This window comes from Centruroides sculpturatus, unplaced genomic scaffold (assembly GCF_000671375.1).
Source record: "Centruroides sculpturatus isolate CEXI.00-Female unplaced genomic scaffold, Cexi_2.0 scaffold960, whole genome shotgun sequence".
Classification (NCBI taxonomy): Eukaryota; Metazoa; Arthropoda; class Arachnida; order Scorpiones; family Buthidae; genus Centruroides; species Centruroides sculpturatus.
The window spans coordinates 64,485-89,885 of NW_019385621.1; the positions used below are offsets into that span (position 1 = coordinate 64,485).

At 33.1% G+C, this 25,401-nt stretch overlaps 2 protein-coding genes across 3 annotated transcripts in view; one reads left to right on the top strand and one right to left on the bottom strand.

Annotated features, from left to right (window-relative positions):
- LOC111640673 (kelch-like protein 26) overlaps positions 1–13,509 on the bottom strand; it is a 34,890-nt gene extending 21,381 nt beyond the window's left edge. Inside the window, exons 1-3 of one of the 2 annotated variants that reach the window (XM_023386712.1) lie at positions 13,316–13,509; positions 10,988–11,132; positions 10,288–10,483 (exon numbers count right to left, since the gene is read on the bottom strand). The gene's annotated coding sequence lies outside the window, so the exon portion shown is untranslated. The remainder of the gene's footprint in view (positions 1–10,287; positions 10,484–10,987; positions 11,133–13,315) is intronic. The other variant, XM_023386713.1, reaches the window with a different exon arrangement.
- LOC111640678 lies at positions 3,973–4,797 on the top strand. Its single transcript, XM_023386717.1, has one exon. The coding sequence runs from the start codon at positions 3,973–3,975 to the stop codon at positions 4,795–4,797; it is 825 nt and encodes a 274-aa protein (XP_023242485.1).
- Positions 13,510–25,401: the final 11,892 nt, after the last annotated feature.

Below are 25,401 nucleotides of genomic sequence, written 5' to 3' on the forward strand. Positions count from 1 at the left end.
GATCGTTGAGCATTTTTCAGTGAAAAATCACCAGAACGAAATTTGGCAAACCAATTTTGACACTGCCTTTCTTTCAAGGCTTCATTCCCATATACGGCACATAACTTCTTGTGTGCTTGTGATGCATTCTTGCCTTTTCGGAAATAATACAATAAAATATGTCTGAAATGCACGTCTTGTTCTTCCATTTTTAAATTGGGATAAAAACGAAACTAAATAACTAATCGATACAATTTTTTTACTAAATTAAAGGTGGAAGTCTAAACAACAAGAAAATGATATAGGTTAAATGCTTTGAACACGATGACAAAGCAAAAAAAATGTGCTAAGGCCACCTATTGACAAAATCTGCAATCACTTAGTTGCCAACCCTATACTTAGTGCAGTTAATGCATTCCAAAAACTTTACTGCATTCACACTAATTGAAGAATATCTTTAATAAGAAAATTGATTATTCATTTGAAAAAAGCTTTTCACTTAAAAATAATTAGAAATAATATAATAATAGATTAAAAATTTATAAAATCTATAAGAGAATTAAAAAAAAATGCTATTAAACTTAAATTTTTATCACTACTTTGCAACTAAATTTTTAAAACGTTTTTTTTATTAAAACAGAATACATCACTATTTGGATTTGCCTTCTTTTCTGCAGAAAGCTCTCATTAATACCAAATTGCATTTTCTAATACTTTGTGCATTAATGCTTCATTTTTATTTGTATTATTTGCTTTAAATTTGTTTTAAATGCTCCATTTTGTAGTTAAAAAATAATAATAAAGAACAAATTAAAAAATTTAATAATATAAATAGAAAAAATGCAATATACTGTTACATAATTAAACAAAATCAAACATATAGTTACAAGTATGTTGAGGTTTCATTTCTTTAAAGAAATCTCGTCTTTAACATCAGGTAAGAATGGAGAGATGCTATCATTTTCAACTTAAATCTGAAGATGACCCAGATCAGAAACATTAGCATTTCTCAATCTTACCACTGCTAAAGAGATATTGCTTACAGTGGCACCTGCAGACTATAGAAAATGGGAGGGAGAACATGGTATAAAAAAGGCATCCTACAAACATTTTATAAAATAAACAATATATATATGTATGTACAAGTATCCCTTGATTAACACAGTTAATTAATCCCTCAATGCTACCACGTATACCAAAATCCGATTAACAATCAAATACAATTATACCTCAGTACTTGACCAAACAATCACAACCCACTAGAACAAATTTTCAGTTAACAACAAATATTATTTTGTTATTAACTGAAAATTTGTCATCAGTAAAAAGTTGTGTGTGATAAAAATGAGTAACTAATTTAAAAATAAAATGAAACGTTACAGCTTCCTTGGGAATTAAGAAAAGGGAAACCTGACAAGGTGGCATATGCCCAATGAGCACCCTTGATTACTTACTTCATTAAATTAACTACATTGGCAAATTCAATTTTTTTTCACTTCTTCAATTACATATCCTTCTAAGTTTTCATTACTAGTATACTTCATGCTGTTTATATTGTATTTAACTGTCATTCCAATCTTTAAATGTTTGGCATGTAATGTCAAAATTTTTCTTAGTTACATGATGCAGATTCAACGTTGCATCTCCAACTTACCATAGTGCCTTTATAACAAGTAAAAATTCAATTATGTGCACAGAAAGGATTTGATTTTGTCACTTAAGCATTCTAAATACCTACTGTAGCATACATTTATTAACAAACTAATAAATGAGCCCGATGTTGCTCAGATAAAAAGTACAAAAAATTCTTGACATTCTTGACCCAGACTCAAACCTAGATTCCCCAGAGCAGCAAGCTGGTTGATGCCTTTACTATCTTGGCCATCAGCTGCCAGTTAATAAAAAGTGTTCTTTGTTCTGTTTATATCTTAAAGACAATATCTAAAAATAATGTTTCTCCAATGTTTACCAAGGACCAGCCTACATGAGTATCATGCCAAGGAATAACAAACACCCAGTATGAAGCTCTTCTCTACTGAATCCTAATTGTTTCTGATCAATGATAAGATTGTTGGTCCTCCAAATGAGTTCTACAAGCCTTTATCCTACAGAATAGCCACCTTTTATTCCATTATTAAGAGCACCTGTACACACTGTCCCAAGCCACATAACAGGAAGGAGGAGCTAAGTTTCATCACACCCATAGTGGTATGACACTCATTAAGAAATCCGTACACCAACATACACATCACAAGGAGTAGGCCTATCAGTGGGAAGGTAGCCTCATAGTTATTACATACAATAAGGCAATGTGGCTAAAGTGGCTAACATCAGGATCGATTATAGAGGGATTTCCAACAATCTTCACATTGATCAGAAATGATAAGGACTAAGGCTGTGTACACATTAGGTGTTTTGCATTGCGTTAAACGTGCGTTAGCAGCGTACACATCGCGCTTTAGCTTGGCATTCGATGACTGTTTAATGGAGCGTGAGCATTGGCTCAGTTTGGAAATGGACGTGAAAGTAATTGCTTGCGTGTGCCTCCTCCATCGTCGCTATAAAAGACGATGGCAGAGGCAAAGAGAATTTTGGGTGNCAACAAACATCTCGGCACGGCAGAGCATGTGCAATACATCTTCAATCAGATCCAGATGATTATAGACTTTGCTGAATCCACCAATAACGAACTCAGCCCACCTGTGAAACATCTCACCTCTACTGCTCCTAAAATAGAAGACCCAGCCCATGCATCCTCTCCTCTGGGAGGGAATGCTCCAGATATGCAACCCACGGAAATAGAGATTACCAACGACATGTGTGTCCCTCCATTTCTGGGAACTCCCATATGTAAGGGACCTCTGTCCCCTAATCATAACGAGTCGTTGCTTACCGGCATGACCCCAACATTGCCCATCCTGCTGCCACTCAGAAATAAACTAACACCTGATTACCACTCTACTGATCTCAGTAAAAAACTTGCAGAGATCATCACCAAGATTGATGGCCTGACAGGATGCAACGAGAAGATCCACATGAAGGTAGAAGATATCTCCTAAAAGCTTAATCAAAGAAGCCCTACAGGACAACTAAAGGAGATTTCTGGAGAAATAAACCAATTACGAGTAATTACAGACTTTAACTCCACTCCCACTGAAAAACCACTGACGTACAGTGCTATCCTCCAATCGGGGAAGACCATAAATCAGATTAATAATATAAAACCCCCGAAAACTCCTACATTAAGCACTTAAGTTTTACTTCTAATACCAAAATAACAACGACAAAAGTTGCAACAACCTAAGAAAACTTATTTATGAAAGGATTAAACCGTCACAATTAAATATAGGTATAGAGAGGATAAGAAACATTGGTAACGGTGGCCTGGCTGTTGAACTGAAAAAGGCAGCAGATGCTCTTAAATTACAAAAACATATAGAGGAAAAATTCCTGAAATATTAATAAAACAACCAAGGAAACAACTACCAAACGTCATACTCTATTCTGTGCGTGCTCAAATCACCAGTGATGAGCTTGCGCAGCTCATCTTTAATCAAAATGATACCGTAGCCGGAATTTCCACAGAAGAACATTTTAGAGAGGTTTTCAAAGTAAAATTCGCCATGGGGAAAAAAGGAAATGCCTTCACAAATTGGATAATTGAGGTAACACCTCAAATTCGAAAACAACTATTAATGCTCGGAAAAATCAGCTTGGAATGGTCTCGCTGCAGGGTTGCAGACTTCTGTCCCATCCTGCAGTGTTTCCGCTGCTGCAGGTATGGCCATTCCACTAGAAACTGTAGCCAATCCACTGCAATTTGCAGCCATTGTGCTGGCAATCACATCTTTAGGGAGTGTGAAAACAAAGACAGAAAACCCATCTGCATAAATTGCAAGCATGAGAAGGTCGGCAACCATGAATACAACGCTTGAGATGGCTCCTGCAATATTTTCCAAAAAATAAAGTCCAACATAATACGACAAACTAATTATGGCCAGACAAAATCATAACAAAATTAGTTTTCTACAGTATAATGCTGGAAGAAGCATAGCAGCGACTTCCATACTCAATAGTATCATGCACAACTACGACTTCATTACTTTACAGGAGCCATATTGTATAAAAAATAAACCGGCTTGTCTCCCTACCAACTGTACACCGCTCAGGGGCACCACCGACTACCCCTGGGCTGTGTCCATCGTTGCCAATCATAACCTCTCTCTCCTCCATCATGGGATCTTAAGTACTCAATACATCTGTTGTACAGAAATCGTCGTCAATAATCACAGATATATTGTTATTAATTACTATTCTCCAAAGGACCTAGATATTGACATTCTCCTCAACAATATCCAGTGCATCATGAATACCTTTAATGATGTTTACTTTATAGTCACTGGAGATACTAATGCTCACTCCCCTGCTTGGGGAGGTGAACGCTTGGACCGCCGTGGCCGCCTACTCAAAGATGTTTTTGCCCGTAACGGTCTGCACATCCTCAATAATCCCCATTCCCCACCTACCTTCACATCAAGCCAGGGTCACAGCTGGATTGATGTAACAGCCTGTTCTGCTAGCTGTTATCCTTCAATCACCAACTGGAAAGTATTGGATGACTCAATAGACGACCATGCTATCATCTCTTTTGAAATTGGTACCACATCCCCTATCAACAATCATCCTCATTCTAAATATAATTTAAATCTTGCCAATTGGACTGATCTACATTCTTTCCTTGACTATAACCTTTCTGATTGTGATCATGATGATCCCAATATAGTCCGCATCGCATTGAGCACAATATTAACATCATAGAAACTGCCTGCAAAAAGTTTATACCAAAGTATACCAATAAACGCAAGCCTGTCCTGTGGTGGACACCTGAACTGACAATTTTACGAAGGGAACACATCCGCCTAAGGAAGACCTACCAAAAATGCCACTCCGAACTCCAGCGGTCTAATTACAAGCAACAATACCTTGATCATCTCCATCATTACAAAACTGAAATAAAAAATGCAAAACAGGTGTCCTGGAGGCAGTTTTGCACCACAGCCTCCAGTAATCCATGGGGCTTTATTACCAAATTTTGCACAGGTAAATTAAAAAAGTCACAAATTCTTTATTCCAACACCTCTGGGGAGGACTTCTTTCATGTCTTGAACAAAAAATAGACAGTTTTTGCTTGGAGGATGCAATAGAGCAGGACTCTGCAAACCATATACAGATTCACCAAAGCAACGAAACCCCCATCAATATAGATAACGATCCTGACTTCATGCCACATGAGATTGACAATGCCTTCTCCAGCCTCAGAAATAAGAAATCTCCAGGACATGATGACATTACACCAGAGATTGCAAAAATTATCTGGAGTCTCATCCCGACCAAACTCATCCATCTGTACAATGTCTGTCTCCGGCACAGCATTTTCCCTGGTACCTGGAAGTGGGCAAGAATTGTCCCTGTCCCAAAGCCAGGCAATCCTGTTGAGAGCAGACCTATATCCCTACTGCCTGTCCTCGGCAAGGTCCTGGAGCAGCTAATAAACAACAGACTTCTGTGGCACCTGGAGCACAACTCCATCCTCCATCGCTCCCAATTTGGCTTCCGCCCCCAAAAATCTACAGCCGACGCCATTAACGAAGTTGTCAACAATGTCAATCATCTCCTGGACAATCATAATTATGTCCGGGCCATGCCTGGACATTGCAAAGGCATTTGACAGTGCCTGGTGGCCATTGATATTACAGAATCTTAGGAATATGAATTGTCCTGCAAACATTTACAAGATTCTAAAAGATTACCTTTGTGACAGATCAGCCACATTACAGTGTGGAGGGCACACTATCAGTCGCAGCATTGTTCGCGGCTGCCCTCAGGGTTCTGTATGTGGCCCAATACTATGGGATATCATCTTCATGACTTTTTGGCTGCAGAATTTTGGGCAACATAACACAATTGCATATGCAGATGATGCCATGGTGCTCCTCGGATGCCGCTCTAGGGCAGACATTGAGAAAAACGGAACTAGCATTCTGGATAATATTTTAACGTGGGGAAAGGAACATAAACTAAACTTCAACGTGCATAAGACTAGATGCATAGTTTTTAACAAACCTGGACATTGCAACCTATATTTGAGTGTCCCCACCATTAAAATGGGGGGCCATACTGTAACTGTTAAAAAGAATATCAGGTATTTGGGTGTGGTGCTTGACCACAGGCTCTTATGGACTGCCCACACGGAATATATAGCGGAGAGAACTGGCCGGATCTTTAATACTTTTGCCGGCTTTTCAAGAAGATGATGGGGCCTAGCTTCTGATGCAATGGAAATTATATACAATCATATCTTCGTCCCTATTATCACCTATACCAGGCTACATAGTTTTGGTAATTTTTTTTGTTTAACAATTTCAGACATTCAGTTAGTTACAATTATAACAATTTAATTATACAATTATTTTTAAAGTTCACTTTAAACTTATATACCCAAATATGACATCTTTATAAATATTTGTTTCCAGAATGAATTGAAGAAGAGCCCTATAAGAAGACAGAATAAATATATCCTGGTATTTTAGTTTGGAAAATTTTGCATTTTAACGAAGAATATAAGTTTAAATCTCATTTACAGATAAATTTATTTGCTTATTTTCTGTTTGAATCTTTATTTCTTTCTTTGAATAGACATATGAATTAAAATTTAATGTGTGTCTTAAATATTTCTAATATTCAGTGATCTACAGCTGAGACAATTACAAATGAAAATGTAAATCAATTTTGATTGTCAATTTGAGATACACCATCGAATTTCTGGAAACTGATTTTAATCCAGAATTTCTGGAGCACTTCTTTTAATCCAGACAAATTTACAAAAGAGAATTTGAAATTTCCATGGCCACCAGACTAGTTTACTGGTCAGCCACAGATGGTGTGTGTGGGATACACTTATTTACACCACACTTGATGGTGATGATACTGGAATTTTGCAATATTCTTAGTTTAATTTGCTTAAACTTAACTATAACTATGGCTTCTAAGAGATGACAGTGAAAATGTATCAGTGATGGTGTCAAACAAACACCAGTCCATATTGATCCAAGATAAAGTAGAACTGTCAAAAAAAAAAAAAAAAGAATTAACTGTGGTGTTTTGGTACGTAAGATACGTTGATGTATTATAATATGTGACCAGTTCAGCAAAATGGTTAATCTGGAAGAGTTTAGAACCAAGGGTGCCAGAAATTTGATAGTGTACTTGTATTTATTTTACATGAAATTAATTCATAATGTAAAATGCAGGACTTAACAAGATTAAACAAGATGAAATTGCAGACAAATCCTCTAATTTATAGAGCAAAAACAAGATGGAGTATTGTGTTTGCTTTAACTACTTTTTAAGTAAATTTAATTGTTGCAGCATATTTCAAAGTGCTAATCACCTGAAAAAAAAATCTTTTACAATATATACTATAGAAATATTCTATAGCATTGGTAACTAAGTGCTTGCGGATTTTAAATAAGAAGGAAAATTCAAAATTTTTGCTTAAAAATATAACTTTATTCAATTAGGTATTGTCCATTTTTGTCATTGACCTCTTGCCACCTTTCAGGCAGTGTCATAATTCCATGTTCATAAAACTTCTGATTTTTGCCAGCAAAAAACTGAATTAAATGTGTTTTTACATCATCACCGTCATTAAAAATTTTACCATTTAAGGAGTTCTGCATGGAACGAAATAAATGGTAATCTGAAGGCGCAAGGTCAGGGCTATATGGTGGATGTGACAAAACATCCCAACCTAGCTCCAATAACTTTTGGTGAGTGACCAAAGATGTGTGGGGCTTTGCATTATCATGCTGAAAAACAACACCCTTACGATTTGCCAATTCTGGCTGCTTTTCTTGAACTGCATCGCTTAGTTTGGCGAGTTGTTGAACGTACACATTTGAATTAATCGTTTGGTTTCTTGGTAAAAGTTCAAAGTACAGAATTCCTTTATAATCCCACCAAACTGACAGCATAATCTTTTTTTGGTGAATCTCAGCTTTTGGTTTCATCTGGGCTGGTTCATCTCACATCACCCACGATCTTTTCTGATTAACATTACTATAAACTATCCACTTTTCGTCACCAGTAATCAGTCGTTTCAGAAATGGATCAATCTCGTTGCGTTTCAGACGAGAATCACAGATGCTAATACATTGCGTCAAATGAATTTCCTTAAGCTGATGAGGGACCCATAAATCCAGTTTCTTGACATAGCCAAGCTGTTTTAATTTTTTTTGAACGCATGTATGTGATACATTGAGCTTCTGTGCAATCTCACGCGTTGTGCTATGACGATCTGAATNGGAAATGGACGTGAAAGTAATTGCTTGCGTGTGCCTCCTCCATCGTCGCTATAAAAGACGATGGCAGAGGCAAAGAGAATTTTGGGTGCACCCAATATTACAAGATAGACTGACGCATGGAATGTTTGTGACGTTGTATCCAAAACTAAGACAATATGAACCCAAAATTTTTAATTCTTTTAGAATATCTATAAAATCATTTGACAATGGCTGGTCTCTTTTAGATTTCATCAATAAATAGATTAGTATCGAAATGATCATTCTCCATTTCGGCCAAAGAGCGTCCACTCTGCCCGAAAGCGCACGATCGAATGTACAACATCATGGCAGCACATATCTCAAAGCGCGTGGCTGACGCCCGCAAAACACACATTCTAACAAAAATCTATCAACGCACATTTGACGCATGCTTGGCCAGAAGCATGCGTTTGAGTATGTATACCTATGCAGAACTCTTGGTTCTTCAAAATGCGCGTTACCAAAACATGTGTTTAAAAATGCCTAATGTGTACACAGCCTAAGTAGAGAAGTGCTTCACACCAGGTGTTTATGCTATTCCTTTGCATGATACTCATGTAGACTGGTCCTTGGTGTACATTGAGGCCATTGCTTGGGACCAGATTAAAGACAGAATACACACATGATGTTAGTAAGAAACTCTCCAAAACAGCTCTGGTGGAATACTGTTTGAATGGTGATGTGAGGGTGTTTTTGCTCAATATTAAATTTTTGTAACAAAATTACCAATTTTACCAAAGAACTGATGGGGTTTATTTTTCTATCACTTTTCATGGGTTATAGCTTGTAATGAATAATTAACTTAACCAAACTGAAATTTTACTTTTATTTTGGTAAAAGTAAAATTTACTGGAGGGCAAAAACTGAAGAGTAGAAACACTAACTGTGTAATAGTCATATATATTTGTACAAATCAATTCTTTTAATTACTTTTGTTGGATGAGTGATAAGCAGCTTGCACTTGTGAAGTAAACATAAAAAAGATATTGAGAAAAAACTTTTATTATAATGACTGTTACAATGTACTGCTTCATAAAAAAAAGGGCGGAAAAATTAAGTGCTGCAAACTGGCAGGTAAATTAAACCAATAAATAAAACAAACATTAAAATTTTAGCATTATGACACAAAGTATAATAATAATATACATATGCCAACAATTTTATAAAATTACACATTGTAATAAAATTTTAAATACAATAAAAACAAAAGAAATAAATGTAAAGGACTCATTCTTCAAATAAATATGGTAAACAATTTAAAAAAAACATAACAGACTAAAAATGCCTTCACTTTTTGCCATGTCCAATCACCAGGAACAACAGTCTTCCACAGAAAAGATGACCTTTCTTTAGAGGCAACGCCTGTGCAAAAAATGCAAAACAGTCTAAAAGTTCACAGGTGACAATCCCAACAAAATTAAAAATATAACATTTCCTTACTTTTAATTATGTTGGGATTGTCACCTGTGAACTTTTAGACTGTTTTGCATTTTTTTGCACAGGTGTTGCCTCTAAAGAAAGGTTCTCTCTTCTGTGGAAGATTTTGTTCCTGGTGATTGGACATGGTGAAAAGTGAAGGCATATTTAGTCTCTCGTTACGTTTTTTTAAATTGTAAAATCGTCAGTCCTTTTTTACAAATATGGTAAAAAGTTTGTTTAAAATGAAAGCCAATTCAAAGTTAAAATTTTAAAAGTATTACAAATATTGTAATTTGAAAGTATCGGACAACTAAGTGACTTTACAATTTCATTTTAAGATATTCAATTTTCCTAAAGTTATGCAAATACTGAAATTAACAGGAACACTTTCAGCTATTGCATCTCATCAATTATTATTATTATTATTAACACAGAAATTAAAATTAATTTACGGAAGCATTTTTAATTAGATTTACCATAAAAATTTCTAATAGATAGTAAAACATACCTTTAAAATTAGAAAAATAAGTTTTGAAACTTAAGAAATGCCGTATTCTCGTACACATTAACACGACCGTCATCGAAAATTTAAGTTTTTAAACCGGCAGATTCGACTTATGGCATAGATAAAAAGGTTTCAAGGACTACGGTATTTTTTCTAAATACAATTTGCTAATACATTAAACTTTGACGTCATCATCTCTCTATAAAATAAAGTTGCATTATTTAAATTATACTAACTTAGTTTCAATAAAGAGTATATAATTTAGAAAAAATTCAATTAAATAACATTATAATCATCATGTTTTTTTTTAAAGTAATGGGTTATCATTTAGTAATTTCATCTTAACTTTGCCACAACAGTTTAAGTTTATGTTAAGCTAACACACACACAAACTAAAACAGCAATTACTTCATTATACAAATAACTGTGTCATTGAAAATATATAATGCAAAATTAACTTTAATAGACAATTAGGTCTTGTTGATTATATAGAGGTATTTTTTGTGTTTAAGGTCACATAACATTTCTCTTTTAGCAAGAAAAATATTGCATTAACTTTCGATTTATTTCAAGAGAAAACGCGAGATGTCTGCCTAATTATTCATCATTATCAAACTATAAAATAAAAAAAAAAATTTGTGTTGAAAGTGAAATGAATAAAAATGTCTGATATATTTTCATTTTAATATATTTTAATACTTACCGTCTTTCTACTTCTTGGTAATAAATTAAGATATATTTAAAATTTTATAATCAACACACATTTTTTATCTTTTTTCAATGTTTTTCTCTCAAATTGGCTTCCAAGATGGATGACAAATGTCGTGAAATGGATAACAGATGGCGATCTGAACGGCGTATAAAAGTTTTTATATATATATATATATATATAATTTGTAAACATAAATATGATTTATTTTTACAAAAACGAAAACTCGTAAATATTTCTAATAAAAATAAATATATTTTAACCAAAATATTAAAAAACTTCAAAATTTAAACTTTTATTTACATTATTCAGAATTAAACTTCCTATTCGGAATAAACATTATGATTGGTGGAGGAAAAAATATTTATTTCTAAATTGTGAATAATTAAATCTTTTATTAACAGAAATGTATTAAGTTTCTACATAACTAAACGAAAATGCATTATTATTATTATTTTTTTTTTCAGTAGAATTCGTATTCAATTATTGCTTAGGAAAAATTTCTGTTCTATCTTTTCACACATTCTTTCGGGATAAAAATGAGTTTAACCAATAAATAAGTAATAAAAGAGTCAATGAATACATTTAAGCTATTAAAAAAATCATATTAATTTTAAGACGCATTAAATTCAAAATTTAAATAATTTAATTTTTATTAATTATTTTTTATGAAATTAAATATTAAATTTATTTTGTATTGTTTGATAATTAAGATACAAGAAATAACCGACTGATACAGCCTACCGCTCTGAGGACCCAGGACTAATTGCCGGATGGCCTATCGGTCGAGGAGGACGACTACCGCTCTGGGGGACCCGGGATCGAATCCAGACGGGTCGTAGTCTATTCGATCTGATCTCGGATCTGAATGGAGGTAGTCTGATCTCGGATATATCGGCCCCGTTCCTCACCACCCGGCCGTCCCATAATGGACCTGGCCGAACCCATAAAGAACTTGCTAAAAGAGGCCCTCTTATTGCTCACAGGACCGAGTTAAAAAAAAAAAAAAAAACAGAATTAAATCCGAGCGGTCCGGGTTTTCTCTCTTGTTTGGATCCGTGAGGACACGGAAGGAGATGAAAATTTTCAAAATATTGGGTTAAATGGTTTGTAAATGTCCCCTAAGAACCTAATGATAAAATTAATTTTAATTATATTAAACAATAATAAAAATTATCGGTAACCAACTATAAAATCTGTTTTATTAAAAGGGTTTGGAAAAATTATTAAAACATTTTCGAATTCGGAAAATAAAATATAATAGAAATTTTTTTAGAAAAAAAAAATTTTAAAATGAAAATAATTATATTGATCTTTATTATCTTTATTCAACTATTATCATTCAAAAATTTCGCTTATGCTCGATTCTCTCCAATGAATTTATTTGTCTGATTTAGAGGTTTTTGTTTGATCTTATTTTTCGTTATCTTGGTTAAAACTAACGAATATATATATTTTAACTCTTTTTGCCCTGTGGGCACTAAGAGGACCTCTTTTAGCAAGCTCGTTATGGGTTCGGCCAGGTCCATAATGGGGCGGCGGGGAGAGTGAAGGGACGGACTAACTCCCGAAAAATTCTTGGGGATTTTTCGACCCGTTCGGAGTCGATTCCGGATTCTCCAGAGCGGTAGGCTGCTACGTTGACCGATCGGCAATCCGGCTGACCCAATGAATATGTAAAAAATTAGAATCTCTCAAATTTAAAGATAAATTATTTTCATTTAGAATTAAGATTCATACATTCAAGAATAATACATTCTATTCAATTAATAATAATATTTTTATATACTGATTTTCCGCCCTTCGGATATTAAAAGAGCCTGTTCCCATGCCCATTATAAATTTTACTACAGTCACGAGAGCAACCGATTGGTGAGACACTAAGGTTAATATATATGAAATAAACTGCACTTGAAAAATTATTCGATTATTCTTCCGGTTACGTTTCCGGATCTTCCAGGGCGGAGATTGATAGTCATACTGCCGTCCTAAATGATGACTAATATAAGGAATTAAAATATAATTAGTAACAAAATAAATATATAAAGAAAACGTTAGATCGGAATTTATATTGATTGGCTATAAATTATGTGATTTCAAATGTTGAAATCACTTTAGTCATTATGTAATGTTTTAAGAACTTTTTGCCTTCTAGATACAAACAGAACTTTTTCAAACCTATAACGGGCGATAAAAAAGGCAAGATTCGTAATGGGAGTAGCCAGATTCTCAGGGACGAGACCCACCTTAACCCGGTCCATCCACTTACAAATATTTTTGAACTGATCTCGCGTCTGGTTTCTTACAGTGAAAAATTGTTACCATTATCTTCCATTTGTTTTACGCCTTCGCCTCATTGTCCGAGTGGATAAAACCACTGAGCACTGGTAGTTGGTTTTGGTTTGTGTCTTTCCAACGGGAGGCCACGTGCAGTTTGCCGGGTTTTCATCACGTTTGTATCATCTAAATAAGGGCCAGTTTCCAATAGAAAGTCCTCTCGGAAGGCATCTTCTCGGCAGATCTCCCATGTATCATGTTGTCGTATACAAATAAACCAAACCTGTGCCTTATAGGTATTAAAAGTTTTTCTTTTAATTATGCCCATTGTGGGTTTGGTCAGGTTTACAATAAAGAGATTGGGTGGTGCTGGGCGGGGTTCGACGTATCCGGCACAAACCGCCCATGAAAAATTCCTGACGGTGCTCTCCCAAATTTGATCCCCAATCTATCAGAGTAGTAGATTGACTGACACCTTAACCGCCTTGACCATCAGAACGTCGGTTGTCGTTTTTATAGCCTCAGCTGTCCGGCACTATATTAAAAATGAGAATAATAAATATTCTTAGAATAATTTCAAAATTCAATATTTGCATTATTTAATCTGTTCAATGTGTAATAGCACAATTTACTAATAGTTAATTATATTATTACTAGCAGGTGGGCCCGGCGTTGCTCGGGCAATAGTAACGATAACTAAGATAAAGATTATTATGTTACAGTCAACCTTACCCGTTTTCACAGAATGCAAGAATTGGGTACCCTTGTTTCCAGACTAATTAGAAAATTTTTAGATGGTTCTAAAAATATGTTCGATTTCCCGCAAAAACGAAAGAACTGCATCTGCGCCTGTAAATCTTGCACGTCGCTTTCTCTTAACAATTCCATTGTTACGNACACGGAAGGAGATGAAAATTTTCAAAATATTGGGTTAAATGGTTTGTAAATGTCCCCTAAGAACCTAATGATAAAATTAATTTTAATTATATTAAACAATAATAAAAATTATCGGTAACCAACTATAAAATCTGTTTTATTAAAAGGGTTTGGAAAAATTATTAAAACATTTTCGAATTCGGAAAATAAAATATAATAGAAATTTTTTTAGAAAAAAAAAATTTTAAAATGAAAATAATTATATTGATCTTTATTATCTTTATTCAACTATTATCATTCAAAAATTTCGCTTATGCTCGATTCTCTCCAATGAATTTATTTGTCTGATTTAGAGGTTTTTGTTTGATCTTATTTTTCGTTATCTTGGTTAAAACTAACGAATATATATATTTTAACTCTTTTTGCCCTGTGGGCACTAAGAGGACCTCTTTTAGCAAGCTCGTTATGGGTTCGGCCAGGTCCATAATGGGGCGGCGGGGAGAGTGAAGGGACGGACTAACTCCCGAAAAATTCTTGGGGATTTTTCGACCCGTTCGGAGTCGATTCCGGATTCTCCAGAGCGGTAGGCTGCTACGTTGACCGATCGGCAATCCGGCTGACCCAATGAATATGTAAAAAATTAGAATCTCTCAAATTTAAAGATAAATTATTTTCATTTAGAATTAAGATTCATACATTCAAGAATAATACATTCTATTCAATTAATAATAATATTTTTATATACTGATTTTCCGCCCTTCGGATATTAAAAGAGCCTGTTCCCATGCCCATTATAAATTTTACTACAGTCACGAGAGCAACCGATTGGTGAGACACTAAGGTTAATATATATGAAATAAACTGCACTTGAAAAATTATTCGATTATTCTTCCGGTTACGTTTCCGGATCTTCCAGGGCGGAGATTGATAGTCATACTGCCGTCCTAAATGATGACTAATATAAGGAATTAAAATATAATTAGTAACAAAATAAATATATAAAGAAAACGTTAGATCGGAATTTATATTGATTGGCTATAAATTATGTGATTTCAAATGTTGAAATCACTTTAGTCATTATGTAATGTTTTAAGAACTTTTTGCCTTCTAGATACAAACAGAACTTTTTCAAACCTATAACGGGCGATAAAAAAGGCAAGATTCGTAATGGGAGTAGCCAGATTCTCAGGGACGAGACCCACCTTAACCCGGTCCATCCACTTACAAATATTTTTGAACTGATCTCGCGTCTGGTTTCTTACAGTGAAAAATTGTTACCATTATCTTCCATTTGTTTTACGCCTTCGCCTCATTGTCCGAGTGGATAAAACCACTGAGCACTGGTAGTTGGTTTTGGTTTGTGTCTTTCCAACGGGAGGCCACGTGCAGTTTGCCGGGTTTTCATCACGTTTGTATCATCTAAATAAGGGCCAGTTTCCAATAGAAAGTCCTCTCGGAAGGCATCTTCTCGGCAGATCTCCCATGTATCATGTTGTCGTATACAAATAAACCAAACCTGTGCCTTATAGGTATTAAAAGTTTTTCTTTTAATTATGCCCATTGTGGGTTTGGTCAGGTTTACAATAAAGAGATTGGGTGGTGCTGGGCGGGGTTCGACGTATCCGGCACAAACCGCCCATGAAAAATTCCTGACGGTGCTCTCCCAAATTTGATCCCCAATCTATCAGAGTAGTAGATTGACTGACACCTTAACCGCCTTGACCATCAGAACGTCGGTTGTCGTTTTTATAGCCTCAGCTGTCCGGCACTATATTAAAAATGAGAATAATAAATATTCTTAGAATAATTTCAAAATTCAATATTTGCATTATTTAATCTGTTCAATGTGTAATAGCACAATTTACTAATAGTTAATTATATTATTACTAGCAGGTGGGCCCGGCGTTGCTCGGGCAATAGTAACGATAACTAAGATAAAGATTATTATGTTACAGTCAACCTTACCCGTTTTCACAGAATGCAAGAATTGGGTACCCTTGTTTCCAGACTAATTAGAAAATTTTTAGATGGTTCTAAAAATATGTTCGATTTCCCGCAAAAACGAAAGAACTGCATCTGCGCCTGTAAATCTTGCACGTCGCTTTCTCTTAACAATTCCATTGTTACGTANCGGTATCGGCACCCTGGGGATTTGGCAGTGCGTGCATGCACGCTCTGCAACCGTCTTCGATTCCATTCATTAGCCACTCGTAGGGAGCTACTTGACTAAGTGCATTGTTTTAAGATTTAAAAAGTAAAGAATATTTTATATTTTTATGTACGTTTCTTTGCAAAGCTATATTTAATTATAATTTTCTTTAAAAGTATATTCATATAATTGAAGAATATTTTGTATGTACCGGTACATCCACCACATATTTTATTTCACCGAGTAAGTTTTTATTATTTTATTTTTAATTGTAGCCCTTATATCGTGGCTAGCGATTCGGAATGTAATTGTGATATTAAAAATGCATTTAGAAGTCTACGGTTTTTACTGGCTTATCGAATAAACGATACGAATGGACCCTAGACCATCACTGACGCGCGATTGACTGATTGCCCCTGGATGTCGTCTTCTTACAGAAACACGGCTTCCCTATCGTCAAATGTCACGGCACGCCCCTGATTGAAATATATCTAGGAATATTTTATTTGTTTACGGCAACGCGATACATGGGCAATCCGTCGAAAGAGGACTTTCTATAGGAAACTAGCCCCTATTTCGGTGAAGAAAACCCGGAAAATGCCACGTGACCGCGTTACATAATGCCGAATTAAGAGGCCTATAAAGTAACCTAAATGCCATGGCGCCAGTTTTGATTATGCTCGATCTGATGGCCATGTCGTGAAACTATAGCCCTACATCGAAGTTTCCACTGTAGAAAATTTCTTTAAAGAACATTCGTATCCAAAAGGTCCCATTCCTCCTTATAGGCTTTCCATAAGACTGCCATTGTTTTTGGACGACGGCTTCCCAGAGGTCGTTTCAATAAACCAAACGCACAGTAGTCCATTGGAGTCGCGTCGGGAGACTTCATGGTGATGTTATCGAAAAGGATGGTATGGATTCCCTTTTTCTGTTCCAATACATGGATGAAATCTAGGGTCGATTTGGAGGTATGACTGAAAGCTTTGTTTTGATGCACCTATACATTTGTTTGGTCAATTCCGTACAAAGTAGAGATCTCTTCACAGTATAGAGGTTTCAGAACGTTAGTCTGGTAGTACGTCGAATTAATTTTAAGGTTTTTTGAACTTTTCTGATGTTTAGTTTACCACGATAACAATAACCCGCAATGACCATAAAACCTGACGGAAAACTTTCGCGACAGTCCTTGAACCATTTTTCGTATGGTCTCCCATCTGATAGTCTGTAGTAAATTGCCCGCGATTTGTTACAATTGTTCATGTACATCCATGATTCATCTAGCGTAACTACAAACTGCCACTTGTTTACCGAAAAATACTTTTCGTACAGTTTTCGGCAGTTGGTCTTTCGTTCTTAGATGTGATGAGACAGCAGCTTGTGAACTCGACCTTTATGCCGTTTCTCCAGTTTCAAATTGTTGTGAATGATGGCATGAACTGTGGACTGGGCTATTCCAACACTGTGGGCAATACTTTGTTGGGTTTTTGGATTTGAATCACTGATCAGCCACTGAACCATTTTTGCTATCACCTCCAGTGTGCTGCTTGGGGTGTTTGCTTTTCTGGGACGAATTAAAACACTTGACGACTGTCCTGGCTCTTGCGAATCATTTCTTTTGAGAACTGACTGTATCACATATCGTAAAACGTTAAAACCAGGATTTTTGCACATTTTAATAATTTGAATTTGCAAGTACTGTATTTTGCTTCGGAAAGACTAGTTACATAACCTGTCCAAAAGACTAAAATTTTCGGTGGCATACTTGCGACAAATAAATCTTACTTATCGAAAGTAAAACTCAGAATATACTGCAGCACGTGGGCCAGTTGCTTTCATTCTACTTCCTACAACTGGAACTATGGGTAATATACAAATCGGCATTATGGAACGCGATCAACCTTTTGTTACTACCTGTATTGTATCCATTCGGCCACTGATGGGCGCATTCAGGAATTACACCATACTTGGAATTTTAATCGAAATCGATTATTTAGTTCCTAAAAATTTTTGGATTTCATATAAATATGTTTTCGTTGCTTTATTACTTGTCATTTTGTTTCTCTACTAGATGAAACATAAAATTTTAAATTAAAAATAAAAATCTATAAAAGTCAGCAAAAAGTCATCTTTTAAATCTAATAAAACAAAAATATCGAGTATTGTGTAAGAGTTGTAAATTAACACGACTAAGAAAGAAAAATTTAGGTAAGAGATGAATAAATCAGGGACAGAAAATACGGTTATTTAGGAATATAAGAACANAGTATTGTGTAAGAGTTGTAAATTAACACGACTAAGAAAGAAAAATTTAGGTAAGAGATGAATAAATCAGGGACAGAAAATACGGTTATTTAGGAATATAAGAACATTAAAATAATATTGTGAGCCTGGACGAACCAACGATGAGTTGATCGAAAATGCTCTATAAGCATCAAGAAAGAGTAAACAAGAAAGACATATTTTTTCTACAAGATGTCTTTTTTTACTCTATTGTCCAGTGAATACAGAACTAAAGCATAAAAAACAAACCATCAAGCCCATCGTTTGTTTGACCAGGCCCATAATGGGACAGCCAAATGATGAGAACGGGCCCCAACATATCCGGGACGGATCATTCCGAAAAATTTCTAGGATTTTTCGGCCCGTCAGGATTCATTTTCAAGTCTAGCAGAGCGGTAAGCTATCATTTGGACGTGAAGAGATTATTTGCAAAAACATGTGGGCGTGGCAAGGAATTTCAAATGTTATCTCACGATTTCGAAATAAATAAATGTTTAAGATTTAAGCGTTATTCCTGACATGTAGTAGAATAACAAGCACTGCTGGCTGACAACAAAAAGTCTCCTCGGAAATAAACTTCGTCTGATCACCAGGTATATATATTCTAGATATAAGTTATCATCGTGGAGAACTCTATCTTGAAGTTATTAAACTCACATCAATAATTAGCTTTTGATATAATGTTAATGTTCAGGATAAATTTTAAATTATTCAATATTTGTTAAAAGTAACTTTAAATTATTAATTTTAATAATATTCAAGAACAATTATACAAAAATAAAACTTGTATTATCACCAATTCCAAAAATGGAAGTTTTATATTCGTTGAATTTTTAAATTTAAATAGTTATAATTGTAATACTTATAGAACAGAACTATAACTTTCTAAGTTACGGTTTGAATCACTTCAGAAAATTCTACAGCATACGTTACTTTATTTGTTCCAAATCAAAATAATAGAATCGCCAATAAAAAAATTAAACATTGTGTCTTTTTCAATAATTCTAATAGAAATTTATTTATTTAAAAAATTTGATAGCAAATTTGAATTTACGGGAAACACCTTTTGATTTTAAATTAGATCTGAATTTAAAGAATTTAAAAAATAAATTGGTAATTGCTTGATGACATTTTAATTTTTAATCATAGTATACTGAAATTTGAAACTTATGCGATATTTAGATTTGATTTTTGAATACTTTATGATAAAATAATTATTTAAAGTCGTGGTTAAAAAAGTTTGATTGAGAAGAAAATAATACAGGAGCTATCCATAAATTACATAACAGATATGAGTGGGTGATTACGCTGGTAACCGTTACTATACGTTACAAAAGAATGGGGCATTTACAATAACATTAGATAACGCTAGGGACTTTAAATAAATCGACTGGTGTTGTTTATTAATTATTGCTTATCTGTTCTTTCGTAACAAAATTGAATTTCCTTTTTTACTGGAGGAAACGAACATTAAAATATTATTTTCAATATAAATACAAAACTAATTATATAAGCGGGTATATATAGATATTAATAGCAAATGTTCGGTAACCACTGCACACAAGTAACGTAAATTTTAAAATTAATTTGATTTATAATTTGAAAATTTCAAAACAACATTTAAACGGTTTTTAAGAACATTGTTTCGATTTTCAATTGATTTGAATTTAATTAATTAATTTTCATTTTGTTTTTAATTTTAGTTTTTTTCGGTTTCGGTTTTGGTGTAAAAGTCAAAGTTTTAATTATTATTTTTAGTTTTTATAATTATTATTATTTATTTAATTTTGCGTTAATTTTGCCTCATTTTTTGAATCTTTAATTATGTTATTTTTTAAATTAATTGCAACTTTTTTTTTATTTTGCGATATAACTATAGAAATTGTTTTAGTGTCCTTTCGCACAAAAGATAATCAAATTTAAATTTATTTTAGTAATTTCACTAATTTTTATTTTATAAATTTGCCTGCTTTTAAAATTTTATTTTTATTTTAAAATTTAATTATAAGCGAATTAACATTAATTGAGCTATCGGGCTAGCTAGTTATATTTAAATTGAAAATTTACAAATTAAAAATTGAATATAATTGAAGACAAGATATTACATTAGAAAAATGCTACACTAGAATCAAGCATTCAGCAACATTCAGAGTCGTTAGAGAAGTTGCTGCCGAAGTTTTCAATTAGACGTTCCAAATGCCATTGTTAAACTTCTAGGCTTACAAGATGGCGGCGTTCAACATTGGACGTTCATGTTTTAGAAATGAAAACTTCGGCCGCAACCTCTCTATTATAAAATGAGAAAACGTCTTTAAAACAGCTTGCTAAGTTTAACGTCAGTGTTTGCAGCATCATCTGTGAATTACTGTAAAGTTTCAAAGTTACAATAGTAGTATTGAATAATGTCATTAAAGTATAGCAAAAGAAATCAAATTTGATTATCTTCTACTATATTTGCGTTTTCTTTATAAATTCAACATCAAATAATCATAAATTCAATCAACGAATTTCAAATTGTAATATAGGCCTAATTCAATATTATTTGGTGCATAAGTAGGGGTTGCAATTCCTGAATAAATATTTACTTTCGGTATTATGGAATTGTGATTTTCTCGATGTCAGAATCCCGAGATTAATTAAAGAAAATGGTCTGTTACTTCGTATTCGTAAACAATAATTTAATATCATTTACAGATATAAAAATCTAGGAACGAGTTGTGTAACTTTTTCAGCTGTTATGAGATTTTTCTTTAAAAAATAACTTTTATATTAGTAATCATAAAAAATAAAATTGTGTATGGCTCCATCTGTTATGAGATTGCGTTATAAACGTTTCTATAATTTTAATTTTTATAAAATGGCAAAAGACTTAATTTTGAAGGTAGAGACGAGTTATATATATATAAGGTAGCTTCAAAAAGTTCCCGGAATTATGCTGGGTTAGTCAATTAGAGAAAATGAAAAAGGGAACATGTCCGGAATAGAGAAATATGTTCAAACAAATCTGTACTCGCTGCAAAGATGACAACAGTTACCATTCACTGAAGATCGTGATAGAATCAGCACGCAGGTTTTCTTCTCACGTCTATTTTCACGGAAATTATTTAGCTCTCGTGCCGTGATAATGACTGATCATTTGAATTATTTCTTTGAATTAGTAAAATACTTCTTGAAAGGAATTACGCATTGATAGTAATGACTGAATTGATTTATTTATATTCTCTGAATATGAAACATCAGTTTCAGGTATGTCGCAAGTGTGTAGGTTGTTCTTTGCACAATGGTGCCAGTTAAGGAAATGCTCCAAACTGACTTTAAAATGTTAATAATGATAAAATTAAGTTTTAGAACGTTACTTTTATTTAGTTACTAGCTGCAAGGACCCGCTTTGCTGGGTTTTTATTTATATGTAATAGTATAGTAGTTTTTTTTATATATAAAAGACTGTTTTTCTAATTTATTTAGTTACTAGCTGCAAGGACCCGCTTCGCTGGGTTTTTATTTATATGTAATAGTATAGTTTTTTTTATATATATAAAAGACTGTTTTTCTAAGTAATCTAGAATCTAGCTGCAAGGACCCGCTTCGCTGGGCAAAAAGTAACGATAGTGGAGATTAAGATAAATAGAAAATCTTCGAAGTCAACCACTTTAAATTAAGCCCCCATACTATCACCCTTATAGCTATCGAGACGCAACCACTATAGTGCACGAATTGAGACTTGTGGCTACTACCACATACAAACACCATTCATGTGCGATGTGTAGTTTTTGCTGAAAAGTGAAATATAGGGACACACACGTCCATTTATATATATATATATAGATAATCGATTCGACTGAGTAATGACATGTTTAAAGTCTTATCACATTTACTCGTCAGACTGGGATGACTATGAAATCCTAAAATAGCGTACAGATTTACGTTTAAAACTTGCTGATTGTTATAATAGTGATATAGATGAAGTATCTTTATTCGAAGAAATAAAATCTATACAATGTTTTTAAAATAAAGCCATGTACTCCAGGAAAATTTTAAACTTTATTTATAATAATGGTTTAGTTGATTCTTTTCGAAATATAGCCATTTCTTTAAGAGTATCCATGGTCGTTTATATGGGAAGAAGAGGTTCAGGAACCAACCCCCCTCATCAAAACACTTCATACGAGAACAAATATTAATACAGGTATCCCATGCTTAACGTGGAATTTGATTAACGCATGAAATTAATTGCAGCAATTCCTTTATATATGCGGTAGAAGTTATTAATTAACAGCATTAATCAAGGGATACCTGTATATGGAAACTAACTAAGAGTCGCCTCAAACTAAAGCAAAACGCTAGAGCATTTTGCTAGCGTTTTGCTCTCGCTAAACTGTAGTTTGTAGCGGCTCTTACAAATAATGTATTTATTATTAGAAAATATCAAAATATAAGAAAACAATTAATATAAAATTATTTTAATGTAAAATCATGTAAATTTACTTCCAAAAATTTTGGAGTAAATTCTGGAAAAAATTCTCAGAATTTTGAAGCGATCACCCCAAAATTTTTTCTCGCGGTTCACTGGTAGCAGCAATCGACGTCTTCCCTATGCCCACTATAAATAACGCCTGAAAGCTTGGAACGGATTTTTACGTGTTTATATTGAAATTATAATATTAGGCTGCCAAATCTAAACTTGTACAGTACTGTTCGGTACTTATAATTTTTTGGGGTTTTCTCATTAGACTTAAGAGCATTATTGTGCACTCTTTTATCGGTCGGCTATTGTAACGCTAAACATCTATATTAATATAAAACGGTCATTATTATCCTGTTTTTTTATTTGTATTACTTGCAGTCTTAGCAGCCACAAACAACAAACAATGGAAAAATAGAACACCGTTAATAATTAAAAAAATAAATATTTAAAGCTATTCAAATTTCGACAAATAGATAATGTTATACGTGATGAAATTCCATAAAGTAAATAGATTTTCGCTGATTTTTCATGCTCTAAATTTTGACGCTCGAAATGGCAAAATTTGATATACACTTTGCAATTGAATGTCTGTTGAAGTCTATCTACACTTAACATTAAGCAGGAACTTTATACATTACTCGTCGGCTGATATGCCATTTATCATATAGACATGTTGCTCAACATGTCTATATGATACCTACATTTACTTTGAAATATCTGATATAGCTGCATCTAAGATTCCACGATAATGAATGGTAATGCGGTCTGGTCTACTGTTTTGAGGTTATTTTGAGATCCACGTCTTACTATTATAATGCATTTTTAATTTTATTATTATAATATTACATTTATTTTGATTTTTTATACAGAATACTGAAGTGCCATCTTATAGAAAGGAATGTTAATTATAATTATGTATCGATTTAATTTGTTTGTTCAATGTTTGATTAGGCAACTTTTTATTAAAACTATTTAATTTAAAATTCACTTTAAAGTGCAAAACATAAATTTCTGTAATTTTATAAACGATTTAAAGAAAAAAATTAACGAAACTTTTACAAGATCAAATTAGTTGAAAAGTGAAGGTCAATTCGTTCCAGAAATATACAGAAAGTTGTCTAGACGAGGTTATACTTCAGATAGAGCCGGTTCACCCATCAATGTTTTCTGAAAGGCGATAATCAGTTTTGACGTGTAAAGAACAAAATAAAACACGTAATAATCTATTGCCATTTCTGGTCTGTTTGTATATTAATCTTTGGACATTTCGTATTTCCGGCTTTATTTCAAAGGCTCGAACATTGGATTCATTGTAACCTTTATGATTAATTGTAACCAAGTATTTTTAAAATGAAATGTTAAATTTTAAAAACCATTAATAACTCTAACTGATAGTTGATTACATTTATGTGATATTTGTAATATTATATTTAAATACTACAAATTATAAATTAAAAAAAAGTACATTTAGTTTTAAATTTATATCTTTTGTTTACTGCTGAAAAGTAGTTTTATTTTAAATTGTGCCATTACTGTTTACATTACAACATTTAAAATGTGTAAATAATTTTATAATCGCAATAAAATAAACTTGTGCAATATAGTTTAAGTTTTTCTTAGTACATTTCTGGTTTTTATGTTATTATTATTATTTTTTTAATTAATTCTACACTGAATCAAAATGTATGATCTGAAAGCATGTAGAATTATTAAATAAATAATTTGTTACAAACTTGTTATTAAATATTTGATATTAGAAAAACAGCTAATTAATATACATATGTTTGTGATTAATAACTGTAAGGATGATTAATTAATTAAATTGTACGCTGTCAATTATTTTAACATATTAATTATTTATAATTTGTCCTTTACTAAAAATTCAATTTTAGTAAAATTAGATACGTTCAGATCTTCATGTTCTGTGATAAGGTTTTAATAACTTAAAAATTCTGGTTTTAAGAATTTTTCCGACTTTTTTTGGATACAGTTTTTATATATTTTGTAATGCTTAGAGTATTAATAACTTAAATATGTAACATATTTTCACAAATGTATAATTTCCTAGTTGAATATGTTAACTAAAAGATAATTTTCTTTTCAATAAATAGAAATAAATCAAAATTCAGACATAAAATTACTCACATGTGTTTTGAAGGTGGATTTGGATCCCACACAGTATTTGACATATATTGCAGTTTCATTTTATATTGTTTCGGTAGGTGGGCAGGAAGTGATTTATACATTGAGATTTTCAATAATTGTTTTATAATTGTTTATATTGTTTTTACTTCCTAGGGAGTACCTAATAAATTATTTTCATGAAAATATTGATCTACTATTGGTACTAATCAGAAT